General features: G+C 43.4%; 1 protein-coding gene across 1 annotated transcript in view; it reads left to right on the top strand.

The window, feature by feature from the left end:
- The window catches only part of GRM3 (glutamate metabotropic receptor 3), a 122,242-nt gene that overhangs the window by 62,455 nt on the left and 41,482 nt on the right, over positions 1-18,305 (top strand). The window contains exons 2-3 of the mRNA XM_038741404.1: positions 5,473-6,073; positions 16,748-17,603. Coding sequence (XP_038597332.1) covers positions 5,612-6,073; positions 16,748-17,603 — 1,318 coding nt within the window. The 5' untranslated portion in view covers positions 5,473-5,611. The remainder of the gene's footprint in view (positions 1-5,472; positions 6,074-16,747; positions 17,604-18,305) is intronic.

Raw genomic sequence — 18,305 nt, forward strand, 5'->3', positions numbered from 1 at the left:
CTGTTGCTTTCCCCTCTTTCAAAGCTTTTAAAATTCCTCATTTTGCAGAATGCATTCCCTGATTAATCCCATCTCTCCAGTCACACTTTCCCCTCAGCCATCCTCAGCATTCTTATTGTTTTATCTATTCATGCTGCTTGTGTTCTATCCACCAAACCATGCTGCTTCAGGAGAAAAGCTGTAAAAGCAGGAGGTAAGGTCTGACATGAAGAATTCTCAGTCTTTGATTATGGTAGCTGCAGCCTAGCCCACCTTCTGCTTTCCTCTCTGTCCCCTCAGTCTAAAAGATTGAAGATTGGAGAGGGAGAAAAGGTGGGGAAGAGAACTTTTGCCAACTGCAGGGAATCAATCGTGTAAATGGTTGTGGTGCAGGTTCATTTCTGGGGCAAGACTCAGAAAACCTGCTTGTTACTGATGGGGCAACCTGCTTTTCATATGCACAGCTAAATCCCCAGGCAAAGTCAGTATGGGCAAGAAAATATGCATTCATGTGTTGCAGGGTATTTGAACTCCCTTGGCACACACATCCAGCAATGAGCTCTGCAAGGAATAGTCACCTTGGAAATTCCATTAGTGCGCTGATTAATAAAACATTTCAGAGAATGTTGCCTACAGTGGAAGGTACATGCACTTGTTTACAGTTGACATGTCTGTTACCATCTGAGAATAGGAAACCTTGACTGCTAAGCAGCTGGGCTGTCCTTTTGAGGCTAAGAAAGTGGCTGGGAAAAAAATCCTTTTATCTGGGGAATTTGCTGCTTACTGATTTCTAATGGGAACATCCTGGAAAGGGGTTTCTTGCCCTTTCCCACAATCGGAAATACTGGCACCCAGGAACAAACAGTTACAATGAATTAACCGTGTTTGCCCATCTTAGACAGCTTTAAATTTTAATTTTCTGTTCATTTGATTCTTTTGCCCTGTTTTAAATAATGTTAAGTGTGTCTAAATTATACATAGCCCTGAAGCCTTAATCATAATAAATTCTGCTTTAATGAAAAGGTAAGTAGTGAAATATTAAAGCCATCTACTAAAACATTGCTGCAATTGATTGTGGAACTACAGTTTTGAATGAGTACTTCATGTAACATTTTAAAGAGATATTGTAAGAAGTTTAAAGGCCAGATATTTGATTTAGCATTAACCAGCATGCTGAGAATTTTTCTCCCTATCGAGAGCTTGCCTTTTTAAATACTTCCATCATATGCATGCTAAAAAACGAGTCTTTTTTGGAGCGTCCCATAACATGCTCCACTTTCTCCATCCAGGGCAGAAACAAGGCCCACAGAATGGGTTGAAGCCCACCATAATCCAGCCATTTCTTTCTTATTTCAAATGCCTCAGGATGGCTGGACACAGAGGGTGTGGATGAGTGAGTGGGTGGGGGTTATCCAGTGAGATGGAGCAGAGATGCACACCAACTCAGTCAACTAATCTGTTCCGTATCATCCCCATTGTCCATCAGGTGTAAGTCAACCAAAAATCACCTCCTTTTCCACATACTATCAACTTGCCAAAGTTAACACAGATCCAATCAGGAGGTCTTGGCTCCCTAAATCAGGTAATGGAATGAAATCGGTCAATCCATGGAATTTGTCGAGTGCCTCAGTATGAGACACTCTACTAAGCACTTGGGGGAGAACAACAGGAGCAGAGTTTGCAATCTAATGGGGAAGATGGATGGACAAAAGTTATTTTCAAACAGTGGGGGCAGAAGGAGGACAAGGATGTAACAGGATGTAGTACAAACATGTCAGGATGAAAATAGCTGCATCAGGTCCTGATTACTAATATACAAATAAAAACATAAGCATATACGTAAGTGCTGATAATCAGGAATAAAATACATAAGTGCTAATGGGTGTTGGGATGATGTGACTAAGGAACTGGTAGTTAATCAAAGGAGGCTTCCTGGAGGTGGTGGGCTTTGGGAGGGCTTTGAATATGGGGAGAGTGTCTCTGGCTAGGAGAAGAGCCTGAACAAGGGGTGAGAGGGAGGAAAGTCAAAAGCATGACCCAGTGACTCCCTTTAATTGTTTTATTTCCTCGATGTAATGTAAACAGGTTCCATCTTATGATGGGAGGGAAGCTGCCAACTCCTTTTTATATTTCATGTGACATTCATTCCACCTGTGGTATCATTTTTCTCTCTGTTATTAAATTAATTTTCCCCTGAAAATGGGAGAATTCCAAAATGGACTGATACCATGAGCAACCAAACTTTCCCAGGGGCTCATACATTGGGTGTCTTTTCTAAGATGCTCAAACAGACTGTCAAAATGATCTCCAGTTAATTGTTCTTTTTTAATTATACTCATAAAGGCATTTCTTTTTCAAGAGTAACTTCTTTTTTCTTTATCACTAGAGTAATAATTGGAAAGTTTCTTGTGTTTCATTGCATTTTTTCTTCAAAGGGAACAGAGCACAAATATTAAAGCAAAACCATCCACTGAGAAATTAATATGAAATAAAAAATACAATATCAACTTTTTTTTATCAGAGCCACTGGTGTCCTGAGGCAGAACTCCCAGCGGGACCCTGGTTTAGCACTAAACATTCCAAAGACTCTGCCGTTGTCATCCCTGTAGTTTATACCAAAACAACCAAGTGAAACCAAACATATCCCAGCTGACATAGAGACCCTAAGAAAACAGTCCTTGGTTTCCTCCATGTGAAAGGAAAAGAAAGCAAGGGAGAGCTTATTTATTTTAAGGGTGCTACTAACAACAGGGAGGGAAAATGTACAAACCAATGGAAGTAAATGTGGAACAATGTCCTTTCTCATCCTTTTTTGTTTGTTTCCTCCTTTTTCAGGCATGCAGCCTTCTGCTTCATAAGCAGGGACAGTCCTGGAAGCAAAATTTCTCACGATCTATTAAACAGCCCATAATGGGCATCCTCAGATCTCTGTCCATTGTTCTCCCCACACCAACTCTGATCATTTCCCAGTCCACTTTCAACTCCTGCATGTATGCCCCTGAGTGAACTCTAGAATCCAGCCATCTTCTACCATTTCAAATTCACCTTGGCCCACTAAAATTCAGCCTGTTCTACTACTGAGCCATACTATTTTTCTTCCCTCGTTGACTCCCATGCCCATAACTCCCATCTATTATTCCAAATCTTCAGCTCCTCTGTAGGATCCCAAATGGCCCTACTCCTTCCTTTTGACTTCCCCTAGACTGATAGGGTCTATCAGTCTAGATAGGGCCCGCACCCTCCGCTCCTCCACCACTAATCTCCTCACTGTACCTCGCTCTCGCCTGTCCCGCCATCGACCCCCGGCCCACGTCATCCCCCGGGCCTGGAATGCCCTCCCTCTGCCCATCCGCCAAGCTAGCTCTCTTCCTCCCTTCAAGGCCCTGCTGAGAGCTCACCTCCTCCAGGAGGCCTTCCCAGACTGAGCCCCTTCTTTCCTCTCCCCCTCGTCCCCCTCTCCATCCCCCCGTCTTACCTCCTTCCCTTCCCCACAGCACCTGTATATATGTATATATGGTTGTACATATTTATTACTCTATTTATTTATTTATTTATTTATTTTACTTGTACATTTCTATCCTACTTATTTTATTTTGTTGGTATGTTTGGTTCTGTTCTCTGTCTCCCCCTTTTAGACTGTGAGCCCACTGTTGGGTAGGGACTGTCTCTATGTGATGCCAATTTGTACTTCCCAAGCACTTAGTACAGTGCTCTGCACATAGTAAGCGCTCAATAAATACGATCGATTGATTGATTGATTGATAGCTCTGTGAGGAAAGGAATCGGATGTACCAACTCTATTATATCACACTCTTCCTCACGCATGGTACAGTACTCTGCAAACAGTAAGCACCTCTAGCCTGACTGTAAGCTCACTGTGGGCAGGGAATGTGTCTGTCTATTGTTATATTATACTCTCCCAATCACTTAATACAGTGCTCTGCACACAGTGAGCACTCAATAAATGATTGAATGAATTGTTTGGATCAAGGTTCCATCAATCAATCATTTATTGAGCGCTTGCTGCATGTAGAGCAATATACTAAGCACTTGGGAGAGTACACTGTAGCAGAGTTAGTGAAACATTCCTTGCCCACAATGAGCTTACAGCGTACCTTCTAATCTGGCCTCGTCACTGGCTCCTACCCAGCCTGTGTTCTCTAGCCCCTTGTTGATCCCCTTCCCCCTGCCTAAGGATTTCTTCTCTTTCTCAGATCTCCCAGAACACAGCTCACCCCATCAACAAGATCCTCCTGAAATCCCACCTCCTCCAGGAGGCAATCCCTGATTAATGTCTTTCTCCCAGGTCATTGCTGGCCAACTGCCACCTCAGCACTTATGCCCACAAAGAACCCATTAACACTAACGTAACATTGCTTTAAGTGCTTAGTGACTCACTTATCCATGTTTCCATTCTCTCCATCTCCTATCTGTAAATAATTTTGTGCTTGTCTCCCCAGATAGATAACAAGCTGCTTTACTTTGTGTGGTTTAGTGGAAAGAGCACGGGCTTGGGAGCCAGAGGTCATGGGTTCTAGTACCGGCTCTGCCACTTGTCTGCTGTGTGACCTTGGGCAAGCCACTTAAATTCTCTTTGCCTCAGTTACATCATCTGTAAAATGGAGATTAAGAATGGGAACCCCACGTGGGACAACCTGATTACTTTGTATCTATCCCAGTGCTTAGAACAGTACTTGGCACATAGTAAGCACCCAACAAATACCACAATTATTATTAGTATTACTATTATCAATAAATACTCCACCTAGTGCCACATGGGCAACTTTGCCAGGCTATCCAAGACACATTCAAGTCAAATCAACATTTCCAATCAGTCCATCAATTCAGTGGTATCTACTACACAGAAAGCCTCACTTGTCAGTGGATAGTTCACAAGGGCAAAGGTGTCTCTATGTGTCAATTGTCTCTCTGTCTGAGTTATTAAATACTTTTACCATTGACATGAGCCATCCATCTCTGTAGCAGTACCTTCTAAGTGTCTGCAACATGGGTTCTAGTCCCAGCTCTGCCACTTGTCTGCTGTGTGATCTTCGGCAAGTCACTGAGCTCCTCTGTGGCACAGTTACCTTATCTGTAAAATGAGGAATAAGATTGAAAACTATGGGGGGGACAGGGACTTTGTCTAACTTGATTATCTCGTATCTAACTCAGCACTTAGTACAGTGCTTGGCGCACAGTAAGTGCTTAACAAATTCCATTTTAAAAAAATACATAATTTAAAAAAAAGAAACGTGGTCACCCCTGGGTGTTGGGGCAATTCCTTGGCAGCCGTGATCCAATAGCCCAAAGGAAACAAGCCAGCCAGCCACAGAACCAATGGTGTATTAACAATGACGGGAAGATCCTGGCACATAGTAAGCGCTTAACAAATACCATCATTATTATTATTACAATCCACCGTGATCCCAGCTTAGGTAAGTAAATTGGAATATTTCTTCTGGCCCATGTGGTTAATTCCTGCTATCTCTTTAGGAATCTGGTGAGAGATCCCTTCGGACCACCCCTCCATTCTTCCCGGGACAGGCTTGGAGATGAAGCAGGAGGACTGACCGGCCCAACTTGATCCTCCTACTGACGTCCCCTGGAGGGGCGGAAGCAGGGCCCAGTGAAAATGTTGACGGGGTTCCAGGTGCTTATTCTAGCTGTGTTTTCCAAAGGATTTTTACTTGCTCTAGGGGAACATAACTTTGTGAGGAGGGAGATAAAAATAGAAGGAGACCTGGTGTTGGGTGGATTGTTTCCCATTAATGAAAAGGGAGCTGGAGCTGAAGAGTGTGGACGAATCAATGAAGACCGAGGCATCCAGCGCCTGGAAGCCATGTTATTCGCCATTGATGAAATCAACAGAGACGATTATTTGCTGCCGGGAGTGAAGTTGGGGGTGCATATTCTGGACACGTGTTCGAGAGATACCTATGCATTGGAGCAATCTCTGGAATTTGTCAGGGCCTCTTTGACTAAAGTGGATGAAGCTGAGTATATGTGCCCAGATGGGTCTTATGCCATTCAAGAAAACATTCCATTACTGATCGCCGGCGTCATAGGTGGCTCATACAGCAGTGTGTCAATTCAGGTAAGAGTCTTCAATGTGCCATCCATCCTGAAGATTGAGCCTCTGCTTTGATTGGGCTTTTCACCTGTTATCTTGACTCCAGACCAATGGCATTTTCTGCTCTTCATTGCACATGTCTGTTATAATTTCATGAACTGTGTGACATTTCTTTGATCAGCAATCTTTCAGGAGGTGAGGTACAATACAGTTGTGCATTCTTTTTTTTTAGCCAAGCCTCAACCCTTTCCTTCCTTTGGGTACATAATAAATTGTTTCCAAGATGCTACTGCAAATCATGAAAAATACATGATGAGGAGCCGGATAACCTGATAATATTTATAAGGAAAGGGATAGTTTATCATGTACCTAACACAAGATTAAAAAGCTCATAACCAGTTCTTGCTCTTTCTTTTTCTCTGGGGAATATAGCCTAGTGCCACATTTTCCTTAACCTGGGCAATACCTTGCCATCTTCTGTTTCTCTGGTGGCCTTGAAGTGCAATAGGTCCTGTGCTTTAAGCAGCTGAGGAATTGAACTTTCAGTTGTTGGTCGACACTGCTGTGGATACAGCGCAATGGGGCAGCAGAAGACACAGCTTGTGTGCATGTGTGGAGTGTCATTAGGGTAATTCCACATAGATTTTCCTGAACCCCAACTGAGAAGAGAGCTGGGTAAAGTCATACAATGGGAAAGGGCATACAGGGCAGCCCAACTTAGTTGGGTCGGTCACAAAATTGGACAGAGCCGGAAGGTCTGCCCTACCTCTCCTTTCAGACCCTCCGGTCAGTCAATCATATTAATTGAGCATTTACTGTGTGCAGAGCACTGTACTAAGCACTTGGGAGAGCAACAAGCTTAAAATCTAGAGATGAGCTTTGGAAATCAATGGGTCCAGGGAAAACGATGTTTGTCTGAGACAGGCATATGTGTCAACCAATGAGAGGGATAACATAGGAAAGGAGCACACAGGTCCCTCCCTTGGAGGGGAAGAGAGGGCTCAGTGGGAAAACTGGGGAAGACAGTTACAAATGCCCTGTAGGCCCCAGACCTGACTGTTGTGAGGACTCGGGTCCAGGGCTCCAGCCAATAATAACAACAGTGGTATTTGCTAAGTACTTACTATTTACAAAGTGCTGTGCTAAAACCTGGAACTCATAGAGTATGAAGAAATTGGACACGGTTCCTCTCCTACATGGCGCTCATAGTCTAAGGGGTAGGGAGAAAAGGCATTTAAATCCTCGTTTTACAGATGAGGGAACTGAGGCATAGAGAAGGACAGTAACTTACCCAAGTTCACACAGCAGGCAACTCTCAGGCCTGTGCTTTTTCCACTCCAGTGGCTGTTCCCTTGATTTCTGTTTGGCTCCCAATCCTGGGAGGGTAGGGGAGAGGGGGAGATGGAGCCTCCGCCTCAGAGGTCTCTATGTGAGGAGAAGGGAGAGAAAGGCTGCCTTGCTCCCATGGTTGGAGCTAGCAGGCAGCAGAGGTCAAAGGGCAGGAGTCAAGGATTGGAAAGGGGAGAGCAGATGACTGTCTCCCCAACCCTGGATTGTTTCCTCCCTCTCCTGATCCTCCCAAAGGCTGGGCTGTGTTCAGCAAATGGGGTTACATTGGGATGTGGAGACTGAACCTGAAAAACAAACAAACCAACAAACACACACACACATGCCAACCCAGATGGCAACACTTGGACTTTCAATATAGAAATCGAGAAAAAAATTCTGCCATCATTTCTCACCCCACCTACCGCTGCTGCAGCACCAATTTTCTTTCCCCATATAGCACGCACACGCTATGGATGTCTAATTACAATAATTAGTTTTCCACATAAACACTCCTTTACTCCATTAGGCAAGTAGGAAACACTATACGTTGTAATTATCAAAATCATCAGGGTAATTTACCGACATTTCTAAATTGGGTTTTACAGTTCACAGCATGCTGAAACAGTCTACTCTTTCTAAGAGCTCTAGGCACTTTAAGATAGCAGGGCTGGACTGTCCAGCACTTAGAACAGTGCTTGGCACATAGTAAGCGTTTAACAAATACCATCATCATCATCAAGGGACCCACTCGATTGTCAGCTCCTTGAAGGCAGGGATCATGCCTCCCAGCTCTGTTGTTCTTTGATCTGGATTTGGGCTAGTTTACCCCATTTCCTCCATCGTAGCCACTACCTTAACGTGCCTTCCCCATTCTCTAATATACAGGGGTCAAATATGGCATCTGTCAGTAATCCATTGCTACTTTATCATTTCTGCTAGACTTCTCCCCCCTCTAGACTGTAAACTTATTATGGGCAGGGAACATGTCTCCTAATTCTGTTGAGCTGTACCATCCCAAACTCTTAGAACAGTGCTTAACATATAGTAAGTGCTCAATAGATACCATGGATTAATTGACTGTAAGCTCGATGTGGGCAGGGAATGTGTCTACCAACTCATTCATATTGTGCTCTTCCTAGCCCTTAGTATAATAATAATAATGACATTTATTAAGCACTTACTATGTGCAAAGCACTGTTCTAAGCACTGGGGAGGTTACAAGGTGATCAGGTTGTCCCACGTGGGGGGGGCTCACAGTCTTAATCCCCATTTTACAGATGAGGAAACTGAGGCACAGAGAAGTTAAGTGACTTGCCCAAAGTCACACAGCTTACAGTTGGCGGAGCCGAGATTTGAACCCATGACCTCTGACTCCAAAGCCCAGGCTCTTTCCACTGAGCCACGCTGCTTCTCTATGTTCTGCACACAGTAAGCACTCAGTAAATATGATTGATTGCTGGATTCTGCTGTAAAGTCAGCCTCCACTGTAGACTGGAAGCTCCTTATGCAGGGAGATCACAACTCTCAATTCTGTTATATTGCACTTTGCCAAATACTGAGGACAGTGCTGTGTACACAGTAAGCAATCAATAAATTTCATTGATTGATAGGCATCGGTAGTAATAATAATACATTTGCTGTGTGCTAAACACTTTACTATGTGCCAAACACTGTTCCAATAAGCCCTGGAGTGGATTGTTGAGTGTTCACCTTTCTGGTCCCCAACAGAAAGATTCATTTATTCAATTGTATTTATTGAGGGCTTACTGTGTGCAAAGCACTATATTAAGCACTTGGAAGAGTACAACAACAAACAGATACATTCCCTGCCCACAGAGTAGAGGGGGAGAGGAAGAAGGAGATAATAGACAATAAATAAAACAGAAAGAGCAATTCCCATCACTTAAAAAAAACTTATCCAAATGGAATATGCAGACCCTCGTTATAGCACAAATTTTTCAGATCCCAAACTGCCTCTACAGATCATTAGAACTAAGAAAACATCTGAGCATCCTCCTTTGTGTGATTGTATTATTATACTAATCATCGCCACTGTTGGACCTGGATTGCTTTATCAACCCAATTGCTTCCAGAGACCCTTTCTCTCCAGCTTTCTTTCCTTTCATTATCCTCCCGCCAAAGGAAAAGAATTCTCCAGGAAGTCAGACAGAGCTGTACCCCGCTGCCCTGGTTTGTGCAATAGGCAATTTTTGCACACGCTGAAAACTGCCAGAGACTGTAGAATCCGTAATGATTTTCTGGGTTAAGCTGTACTACCACTGGTGAAGAGTGGGATCATTATTTTACTGACGTTTTCATTAAAAGAGGCAGATCACTCTTCAGTAACCTTTTATAGCTTTACAATCAAGAGTCAATATGGATCAAAGGCAAATGCACATAGGATTCATGAGCACTGTTTGTTAATAAGAGCTTCTTTTCAAAGAATCTTAAAGGCTGCTTTCTGTCCTCCTTTCATGTTTGCCATTCATAGCCATTTCTAAGGGAATTACAGGCATTTAGCAGAGAATGGAGCTGGATCTGTTGCTTTTCCTAGAAATGCTTCACTAGAGTGGTTATTCCATAGTAATGCTTGTGTCTCTGTGTAGAGTTTAGTAAGGCAAATGGATGCCTGTGATGGCTCAACCTAAGAATAAGAACGATTATGTTGGAATTTATGAAGCATTCATCAAATGTTGGTGGTAGATATAAGATAGACAGATTAGCACAGTCCCTGTTCCATACAGGGCACATAGTTTGAGGGAAGGAGACCAGGTATCTATTACCATTTTTCTGATGAGAAAATAGCTTCAGAGAAGTGAAATAACTTGCCCAAGATCACAAGGCAGGCCAGTAGTAGGACTAGGATAAGAATCTTGGCCTTCTTATTTTAAAATTCTGCTCTTTCCACTAGACTTCACTGTATGGCCTTTCATCAGAATCCCTTTCCAAAGCTCAGTCACATGAAAACTGATTATTTTTTAGCAGACTATATCATTTTTTTAAGAGACAGTCCCTTCTTCACCCCAAGTCACAATTCACCCCCTGTTTAGGAGGCCACTCTGTTGGATATCCAGCTTTGTGTCAATATTCCTGATGAGGTAATCATGAAGATACCTTTTTAAATTTTTGCTTTGAAGTTAATTTGTTCCTTAATAAATCCCCATTCTCCTATGCTGAATGACACATAGTGACATCTTTCAAAGAGTACGAGAGAGCGGATTGACTCTGCTCAGTTGTACACTGCATCAGTGGACTATAAGGAGCAGGGAAAAGTGTTAGTGGGGAAGCTGAGAAACCACCAAAGTTTCATTAAGGTCATCACAAATTAATAAGTAAAGCAAATGACATAAGGACCTAATTGTTTATCGTTTCATTCTACAACATATCCAAGATGGCATGTAAAGCTCACTGCCTAACGTGCAATTCAGTGTGATCTGTGAAACATTTTGCCAAGTCAGCCAGTGCTCAATTTGTCATGGCTATCAACCATTCTTCTGGCTTCTCTCTGTTTCCTCATCTGAAAAAAGGGGATGAAATACCTGTTTTCCCTCCCTTTTAGTCTATGAGCCCTATCTGGAACAGAGACTGTGACTAATTTGATTATTTTGTACTTACCCCAGTGCTTAGCACAGTGCTTTTATTCATAGTGATGTATTTTGTTCATATTAATATCCTCATTCATATTAATCTCTTCTATTCATATTACTGTCTGTCTCCCCCTCTAGACTGTAAGCTCATTATGAGCAGGAAACATATCTGCTAATTCTCTTTTATAGTACTCTCCCAAGTCCTTAGAGCACTGGTCTGCACATAGTAGCACTAAATAAATACCATTGATTGATTAATTGATTGGAGTAGAGCAATTAAGCACCAAAATGCACTCTCTATTCACAGATCCCCACGATGGTCTGATAACATGCATTCCACTTGACAGTCACTGTGATGCCCCCTGGGAATTAATGGGCTTCTGCTATCTGCTTGTCATCTTGTCTCTCTGGCATAATTCAGCCAGCCCTCTCTGACCGACTCCTTAGAGTTTAATTCTCTCATCCTCTCGATGGAAATTCCCCTGACTGTCCTAAATGATGCCCTTATCCCATTCCTTCCCCAAGCATCTGGGCTTATGAGCAGTGTGACATGTCTCCCACCAAGAGAATCCTTAAGTGAATAGCTTTCCTCCAGCTGGGGTCACTCACATCCCGGGATTTTACCAGCCTCAAACTAAACCATAGCATTGCTCTAGATTCCAATTCTTCATCAGAAAGGGTAAAAACCATCCACATGCTCACTGTGTTAGTACAGGACACTGTACTCAGTAGGCACTCAATACATCCCATCAGTACTACTACTCCTACTACTACTACTCATTGGTGGGGCCAGTTACATAACGGCATCAAGCAGTGAACATCCCCAGAACTCACCGTTCCAATTTGTAGTCCCAAAAGTCTGCAAAGCCCATAGATCCATCCTGGTGAATAATGATAATAATAATGAATAATAATATATTGAATTTATAGGGGGCTTTCATTTTTCCACAGTATTTTTCAGTGAATTCACTCATTAGGGTATCACAACATTCCTGTGAGAAAGGGAGAAGCAGCAGTTATTCTTCTCATATTACAGATGAGAAAACTGAAGCACAGAGAGGTTAAGGGCATTTGTCTAAGATCACACAACAGCAGAGCAGTGGAAGAACTGGGACTAAAACCCAGATTTTCAGGGCGGGGGATACAGGGAGAAATAAAGAAATGAGGTAAGAGAATGGAGAATGGGGTACAGTTCCTGAAGAGGAAATTTCTCACTTGCTGTGTGTTCAGGACTTGAGTTTTTCCTGCCTTAGCCGAGCTTCACTTTATCTCTGACATCCCTGAAGATGGGAAAATGGGAAATAAATGTGTTTATTAAATCCCTATGTATTAAGCATTTTGGAGGGGACAATACAAAAGAGTTGGGGGACACATTCCCTGCCCACAAGGAGCTTAAGAGTCTAGATGGGGAGACAGACATGGATATAAATAAATAAATTATGGCTATATAAATGAATTACAGATATAAATGAGGTACAGAAATGTAAGAAAATCTTTGTCCCGGAAGGGCTGTTTGAAGTCAAGGCCAATCTTGTTAGCAGTGACTTACTTAAGCTGGGCCACACCTCAAAGTTAACTCAAGCATCATAATATCTCAAATTTTAGGCTATGTAAACATCAAATTTATTTGAATAATTTAGGCACCCAAACACATTATAATCTTCAGATATGTCATGTGAAAGTTTAAAGAGTTCACTGAAGCCAAAGGGAAGCTTCAGTCACCTAAATTCAAAGTACCACAAAATTTGCTTCTGTAGATTCTAACCTATAGCCTACTTACAAAGCTACCCAAAGCACTTCAGCCAAAACCTCAGGTTTTATCATTTTTATTATGGTTGTTGTTATTATTAATAATAAATATTTCTGCCAAAGTTTAACATGTAAGATTTCCAGATTTCTAATCTTACACTCAGATTTGCCAAATATAGCCCTTCACCATTTTGCTGTTATAATCTTATTCCTTGAAAAAAATAGCACTGCAGCCTGATAAAAAAAAAAATAATAGTTTTAGCGTTTATACTTTGCCAGCCTCCTCACAAGCTTTATTGAAACCCATCATTCTTCTGACTTCCCTGAGGAGACAAGACACTTCTGTTTCTGGAATCACCGATTTTCTGTGGCTAGCTCTGCCCTATATTCTTTGATGGTGGCTGGTATGTAAATTGTTCTCGCTGGTCCTTGGGACACAGGGAGGGACAGGCAGGACTGAACCGGCCCATGGCCAAGAGAGTCAGTCACTTATCCGGAGACCCCTTTGTGGGAATGAGGGGGTCATCAGTCAGAATACCAATTTTCTGGTATCCTGGAGATAGGGATGTGCCCCCGCCCCCTGGATACAGTTCCAGGGAGACCTTTATTACCTCCCTGGGACAGTTACAAGGGCAGTATCACACCATGTTTACCAATGGGGCAGAAAAAGCAGTGTGGTCTGATGGAAAGAGCACGGGCCTGGGAATCAGAGGACCTGGCTTCCAATCTGGGCTCTGCCAATTGCTTGCTCTGTAACCTTGGGAAGTCACGTAACTTCTCTGTATGTCTATAGTTTATTTTAGTGTCTTTATCCCTAGCTGTATTATAAAGTCTTTGAGGTCTAGGATTGTACCTACTAACTCTGTTGTGCCTTCCCAAGCATTTAATACAGTATCATAGTAAGTGCTTAAAAAATACTACTGATGAGTTATGCTTAGTGCTAGCTTTTCAGCTGCTCACCTCATACTGAATTGCAGGTCCAAGCTAGGATAAGGGTAGGGACCTAATGAGAAGGAGCATGTCCTAATGGATAGAGTAGGGGTTTGGGAGTCAGAAAGACCTGGATTGTAATACTGGTTCCACCACTTGTCTGCTGTGTGACCCTGGCCAAGTCACTTAACTTTTCTTTGCCTCAGTTACTTCATCTGAAAAATGGGGATTAAGATTGTGAGCCCCATGTGGGACAGGGACCCTGTCCAACCTGATTAGCTTGTATCCAGCACTTAGTACAGTGTCCGGCATATTGTCAACATTTAACAAATACTATTATTATTATTATTATTGTTATTATTCCTGGAAGTTTAAAGCTAGAGTTCAGGTGAGTTTAACAGAAGATCAGCTCTGCTAACACTTGTGATCATTAGGCTGGGTTTGCTGCCAAACCCCATGATGATTAATGGGAAGTCAGATGTTAGCTGTTATGCATTACCAGTGTTCTTGCTAACAGCTGTCTGCATCAAACTGGGCCTCGTAGAGGGAAAGTTAAAATTTTAATGAAGGGAAATTTCAAAATGAGACAGGATGCTGAAGTTTGCAGGGTATTTTCTAATTATAGCTAATTTTTTACCTCATCATTTGCCTCACTTCTAGGAAATTTTTTTTTAAATGTTGGAGTACTTCAAATGGAGCTAAAACTAGTTCAGCATATTACAAAAAGCAAGTGCTCAATAAATACTGTTGATGATGAAAATAAAGTGTGTTGTTTTATATGTGTGTAATGTTTGTCTACACAAAGAATACATGACTGTTGATATGTATAGTTACAGTGACCTGGTTTTTTCAAGTCCATTGTCCAAACTAAAAAAAAAAAATGATAGCGGGGAGAAAGAGTGAAAGATAGAGCTTGTGTGGGTCAGACACCCAACAGGACAGGCAAGTGACTTCCTGTCCTATTCTCTTTCTACTAGACCAACCTGCCTCCCTTCAAAGATCTGAATCAAAGGCAGGATTCCCTTTGTGTATGCAGACACACAAAATATTATATATTCTATACACAGAAAGTGCAATGGGGTTTGATAGAGCAATTGTTCCTGAGTTTTCAGGAGCTATTATGTTAATGCAACACTAACCTTCTGAAGTGAAATACCATTTGGAAGGTTTGATTCAAGGAAGCTGTAAATTCCTTAGAAGTAAGCTGCCAATCTTGCTTGATTTCTTCCTCAACTCAATTTTCAATATTTTCCTGTTGAGAGAAGTCCTAAGAAAGGCATTCAGATAGTTCATTTCCAAAGACGTTCTGGGGATGGGGGAAAATATTAAACACATTTTTTGAACCTCAGAAAGGATTAAGGTTAAAAGAAGCAGTGTGGCCTAATGGCAAGAGCAGGGGCTTGAGAGTCAGGGGACCTGGGAGTAGGGACCTGGGTTCTAATCCCAGCTCTGCCAGTTGCTTGCTATGTGACCCTGGGCAAGTGTCTTAAATTCTCCGTGCCTCAGTTTCCTCAACTGTAAAATGGGAATTAAATACCTGTTCTCTCTCCTGTTAAACTATGTGGGACAGGGACTATGCCCAACCTGATTAACGTGCATCTACCCCAGCACTTGGAACAGTGCTTGACACATTGTAAGTGCTTAACAAATATTGTAATAATAATAGTAATCCCTCATTTTGGGGACAAGCAGATGAAGCAGAATTCCAGTTGGTTTTTCACCCACCATAGGTGAAATTCCCATCATTGACATTACATGCAATTTTAGATTGAAATAGACCCGGAGGGGGAAATGCCGGCAGTGGGCTCCATGTAGTTTCTGAGGGAAACTTTATCGATCAATTAAATGTATTCATTGAGTGCTTACTGTGTGCAGAGCACTGTACTAAGTATTTAACAAAGTTAGCAGACATGTTCCCTGCCTTCACCAAGCTTACAGTCTAGAGAAAGCTATCTAGCAGAAAATTCCTATTTTGACCCGAAAATACCCAAAACAAACCCAACATCAAGCACTAAGAGGAATTTGGCCAGACTTGATTCCCCCGCACTCAAGACGAATGTTTCTGGAACTTTCACCAGAGAGTCTGGCATCAGCACTTCCACCTGGGGGGCAGAGAAACACCGGATTCCCTAAGCAGCAGGTGTCAATCAAGCAGACTCCCGCACCAATCAAGAAGCCCACTTGAGGACATAATAGTCCAGGATGCAAATCCCCATCTACATGACCTCGACCTAATGCTTTCATGCTGAATGGTGACAAAGAAAATTAAAAACAAATCCCTACATTATTAGCTAATGAGGCGGATTTCATTAGTCCTTAAACACGTGGACTCAGCACATTTGTTTACCCTGCCATTAGATTTACCCCTTGAAAACTGATCCCATGAGCCTAGAAAGAAGTGTTGGTGAAGATAGGTCAAACATCTAATCCTCATTACTCTGCTGTTTTCCTTTCTCTCTGCTCTTTCTTTTGTTTCTCTTTTCTCTCTTCTCTTCCCTCTTTCTTTTTCCCTCCTTTCTCCCCCTTTTTATCCCCTTCACTCCCCCTTTCATTCCTCTCCCCACTCTTTTCTCTTCTTCTTATCTCTTCCCCCAAAGTGCTTAGAACAGTGTTTGCCACATAGTAAGCATTAAACACATACCATTATTATTATTATCATCATTTCTCTCCCTTTTATCTCCACCCTCTATTTTATCTCCTCTCTAACCCCTCTTTTTCACCCTCTTCTCTCCCCGCTATATTCTTCTACCCCCTCTTCTCTCTCTCCTTTTTCCTACTTATCTCTCCTCCGTCTTCTTTCTCCCCCTCATCTCTGTCCGTTTCCTCTCTCTCTTCCCTCTTTTTCTCTCTCCCTCTCGCGCTCTCTCTCTCTCTCTCTCTCTCTCTCTCTCACACACACAAATACACCCTTTAACCCCTTCACTCTCACAGACACTCTCCCCCCACTTCCACCCCTTGGTGAAGATGGGTGTGAACCCCAGAAGTGCCCCAGTGGAGAAGGTGGTGAGAGCCAAGAGCAGGTGACTTATCTGGGAGACTTTTCATCTCTGACCGAGCCGTCCAGCTGACGCAATGATCGCTTCCCCTTCCCTCGTCCCAACAGGTGGCGAACCTCCTGAGGCTCTTCCAGATCCCCCAGATCAGCTACGCGTCCACCAGCGCCAAGCTGAGCGACAAGTCCCGCTATGACTACTTTGCCCGGACCGTGCCCCCGGACTTCTACCAGGCCAAAGCCATGGCCGAGATCCTGCGCTTCTTCAACTGGACCTATGTGTCCACAGTGGCCTCCGAAGGGGACTACGGCGAGACGGGGATTGAGGCCTTCGAGCAGGAGGCCCGGCACCGCAACATCTGCATCGCCACCTCGGAGAAGGTGGGCCGCTCCAACATCCGCAAGTCTTATGACAGCGTCATCCGGGAGCTGCTGCAGAAGACCAACGCTCGGGTGGTGGTTCTCTTCATGCGGAGCGATGACTCGCGGGAGCTGATCGCCGCTGCCAGCCGCTTCAATGCCTCATTCACATGGATCGCCAGCGATGGCTGGGGTGCTCAGGAGAGCATAGTCAAAGGTCATGAGCACGTGGCCTACGGGGCCATCACCCTGGAGCTGGCCTCCCACCCCATCCGGGAGTTCGACCGCTACTTCCAGAGCCTCAGCCCCTACAACAATCACCGTAACCCTTGGTTCCGGGACTTCTGGGAGCAGAAGTTCCAGTGCAGCCTGCAGAACAAGAGGCCCCACCGGCAGGCCTGCGATAAGCACTTGGCCATCGACAGCACCAACTACGAGCAGGAATCCAAGATCATGTTCGTGGTGAACGCTGTCTATGCCATGGCCCATGCCCTGCACAAGATGCAGCGCACCTTGTGCCCCAACACCACCAAGCTTTGCGATGCCATGAAGCTCTTGGATGGCAAGAAGCTGTACAAGGATTATCTACTGAAAATCAACTTCACAGGTAAATGGGCTTGATTCCTCCTCAGGGAGGGGTGGGGGCTGGGACTCAGCATGCTTATGACCCCATAGAATGGTCAGCCCCATGTTCAAGTTGGTTGTCAAACAGTTAGGTGAGTGATCCCAAGATAAGCGCTTAGTACAGTGCTAAGTGCTTATTACAGTGCTCTGGACACAGTAAGCGCTCAGTAAATACGATTGAGTGAGTGAATGAGAGCCACGCCGTGGTTCCTTAGCATTCCTAACAAGCTTAGTCCAGCTCAGTTTTAAAGAACGAATTCATCTTCGAGCCCCGAGCAGGGCAAAGGGGTCTTGAAGGAGACTGTAGCAGGGATAGAATTAACTGTGTTTATTAAACACCTTTTCCCCATGTAGTTTCTCAGAACTGAGAAATTGGGAAACAGCATAGTCTAGTGGAAAAAGCAATGGTCTGGGAGTCAGAAGACATGAGTTCTAATCCTGACAACATCATTTTTCTGTCATGTGACATTGGTCAAGACACTTAACTTCTCTGTGCCTCAGTGAGCTCATCTATAAATAGGGATTAAGACTGTGAGCCCCCTGTGGGAATATGAACTGTGCCCAATCTGACTATCTTGTATCTTCCCCAGTGCTTAGTACAGTGCCTGGAGCATAGTACACACTTAACAAATACCATACAAAGAAAACCACAACTCACAGGACCTTCCAAATATGGGGAAATCAA

Source organism: Tachyglossus aculeatus, assembly GCF_015852505.1.
Source record: "Tachyglossus aculeatus isolate mTacAcu1 chromosome 12 unlocalized genomic scaffold, mTacAcu1.pri SUPER_6_unloc_1, whole genome shotgun sequence".
NCBI classification, from domain to species: Eukaryota; Metazoa; Chordata; class Mammalia; order Monotremata; family Tachyglossidae; genus Tachyglossus; species Tachyglossus aculeatus.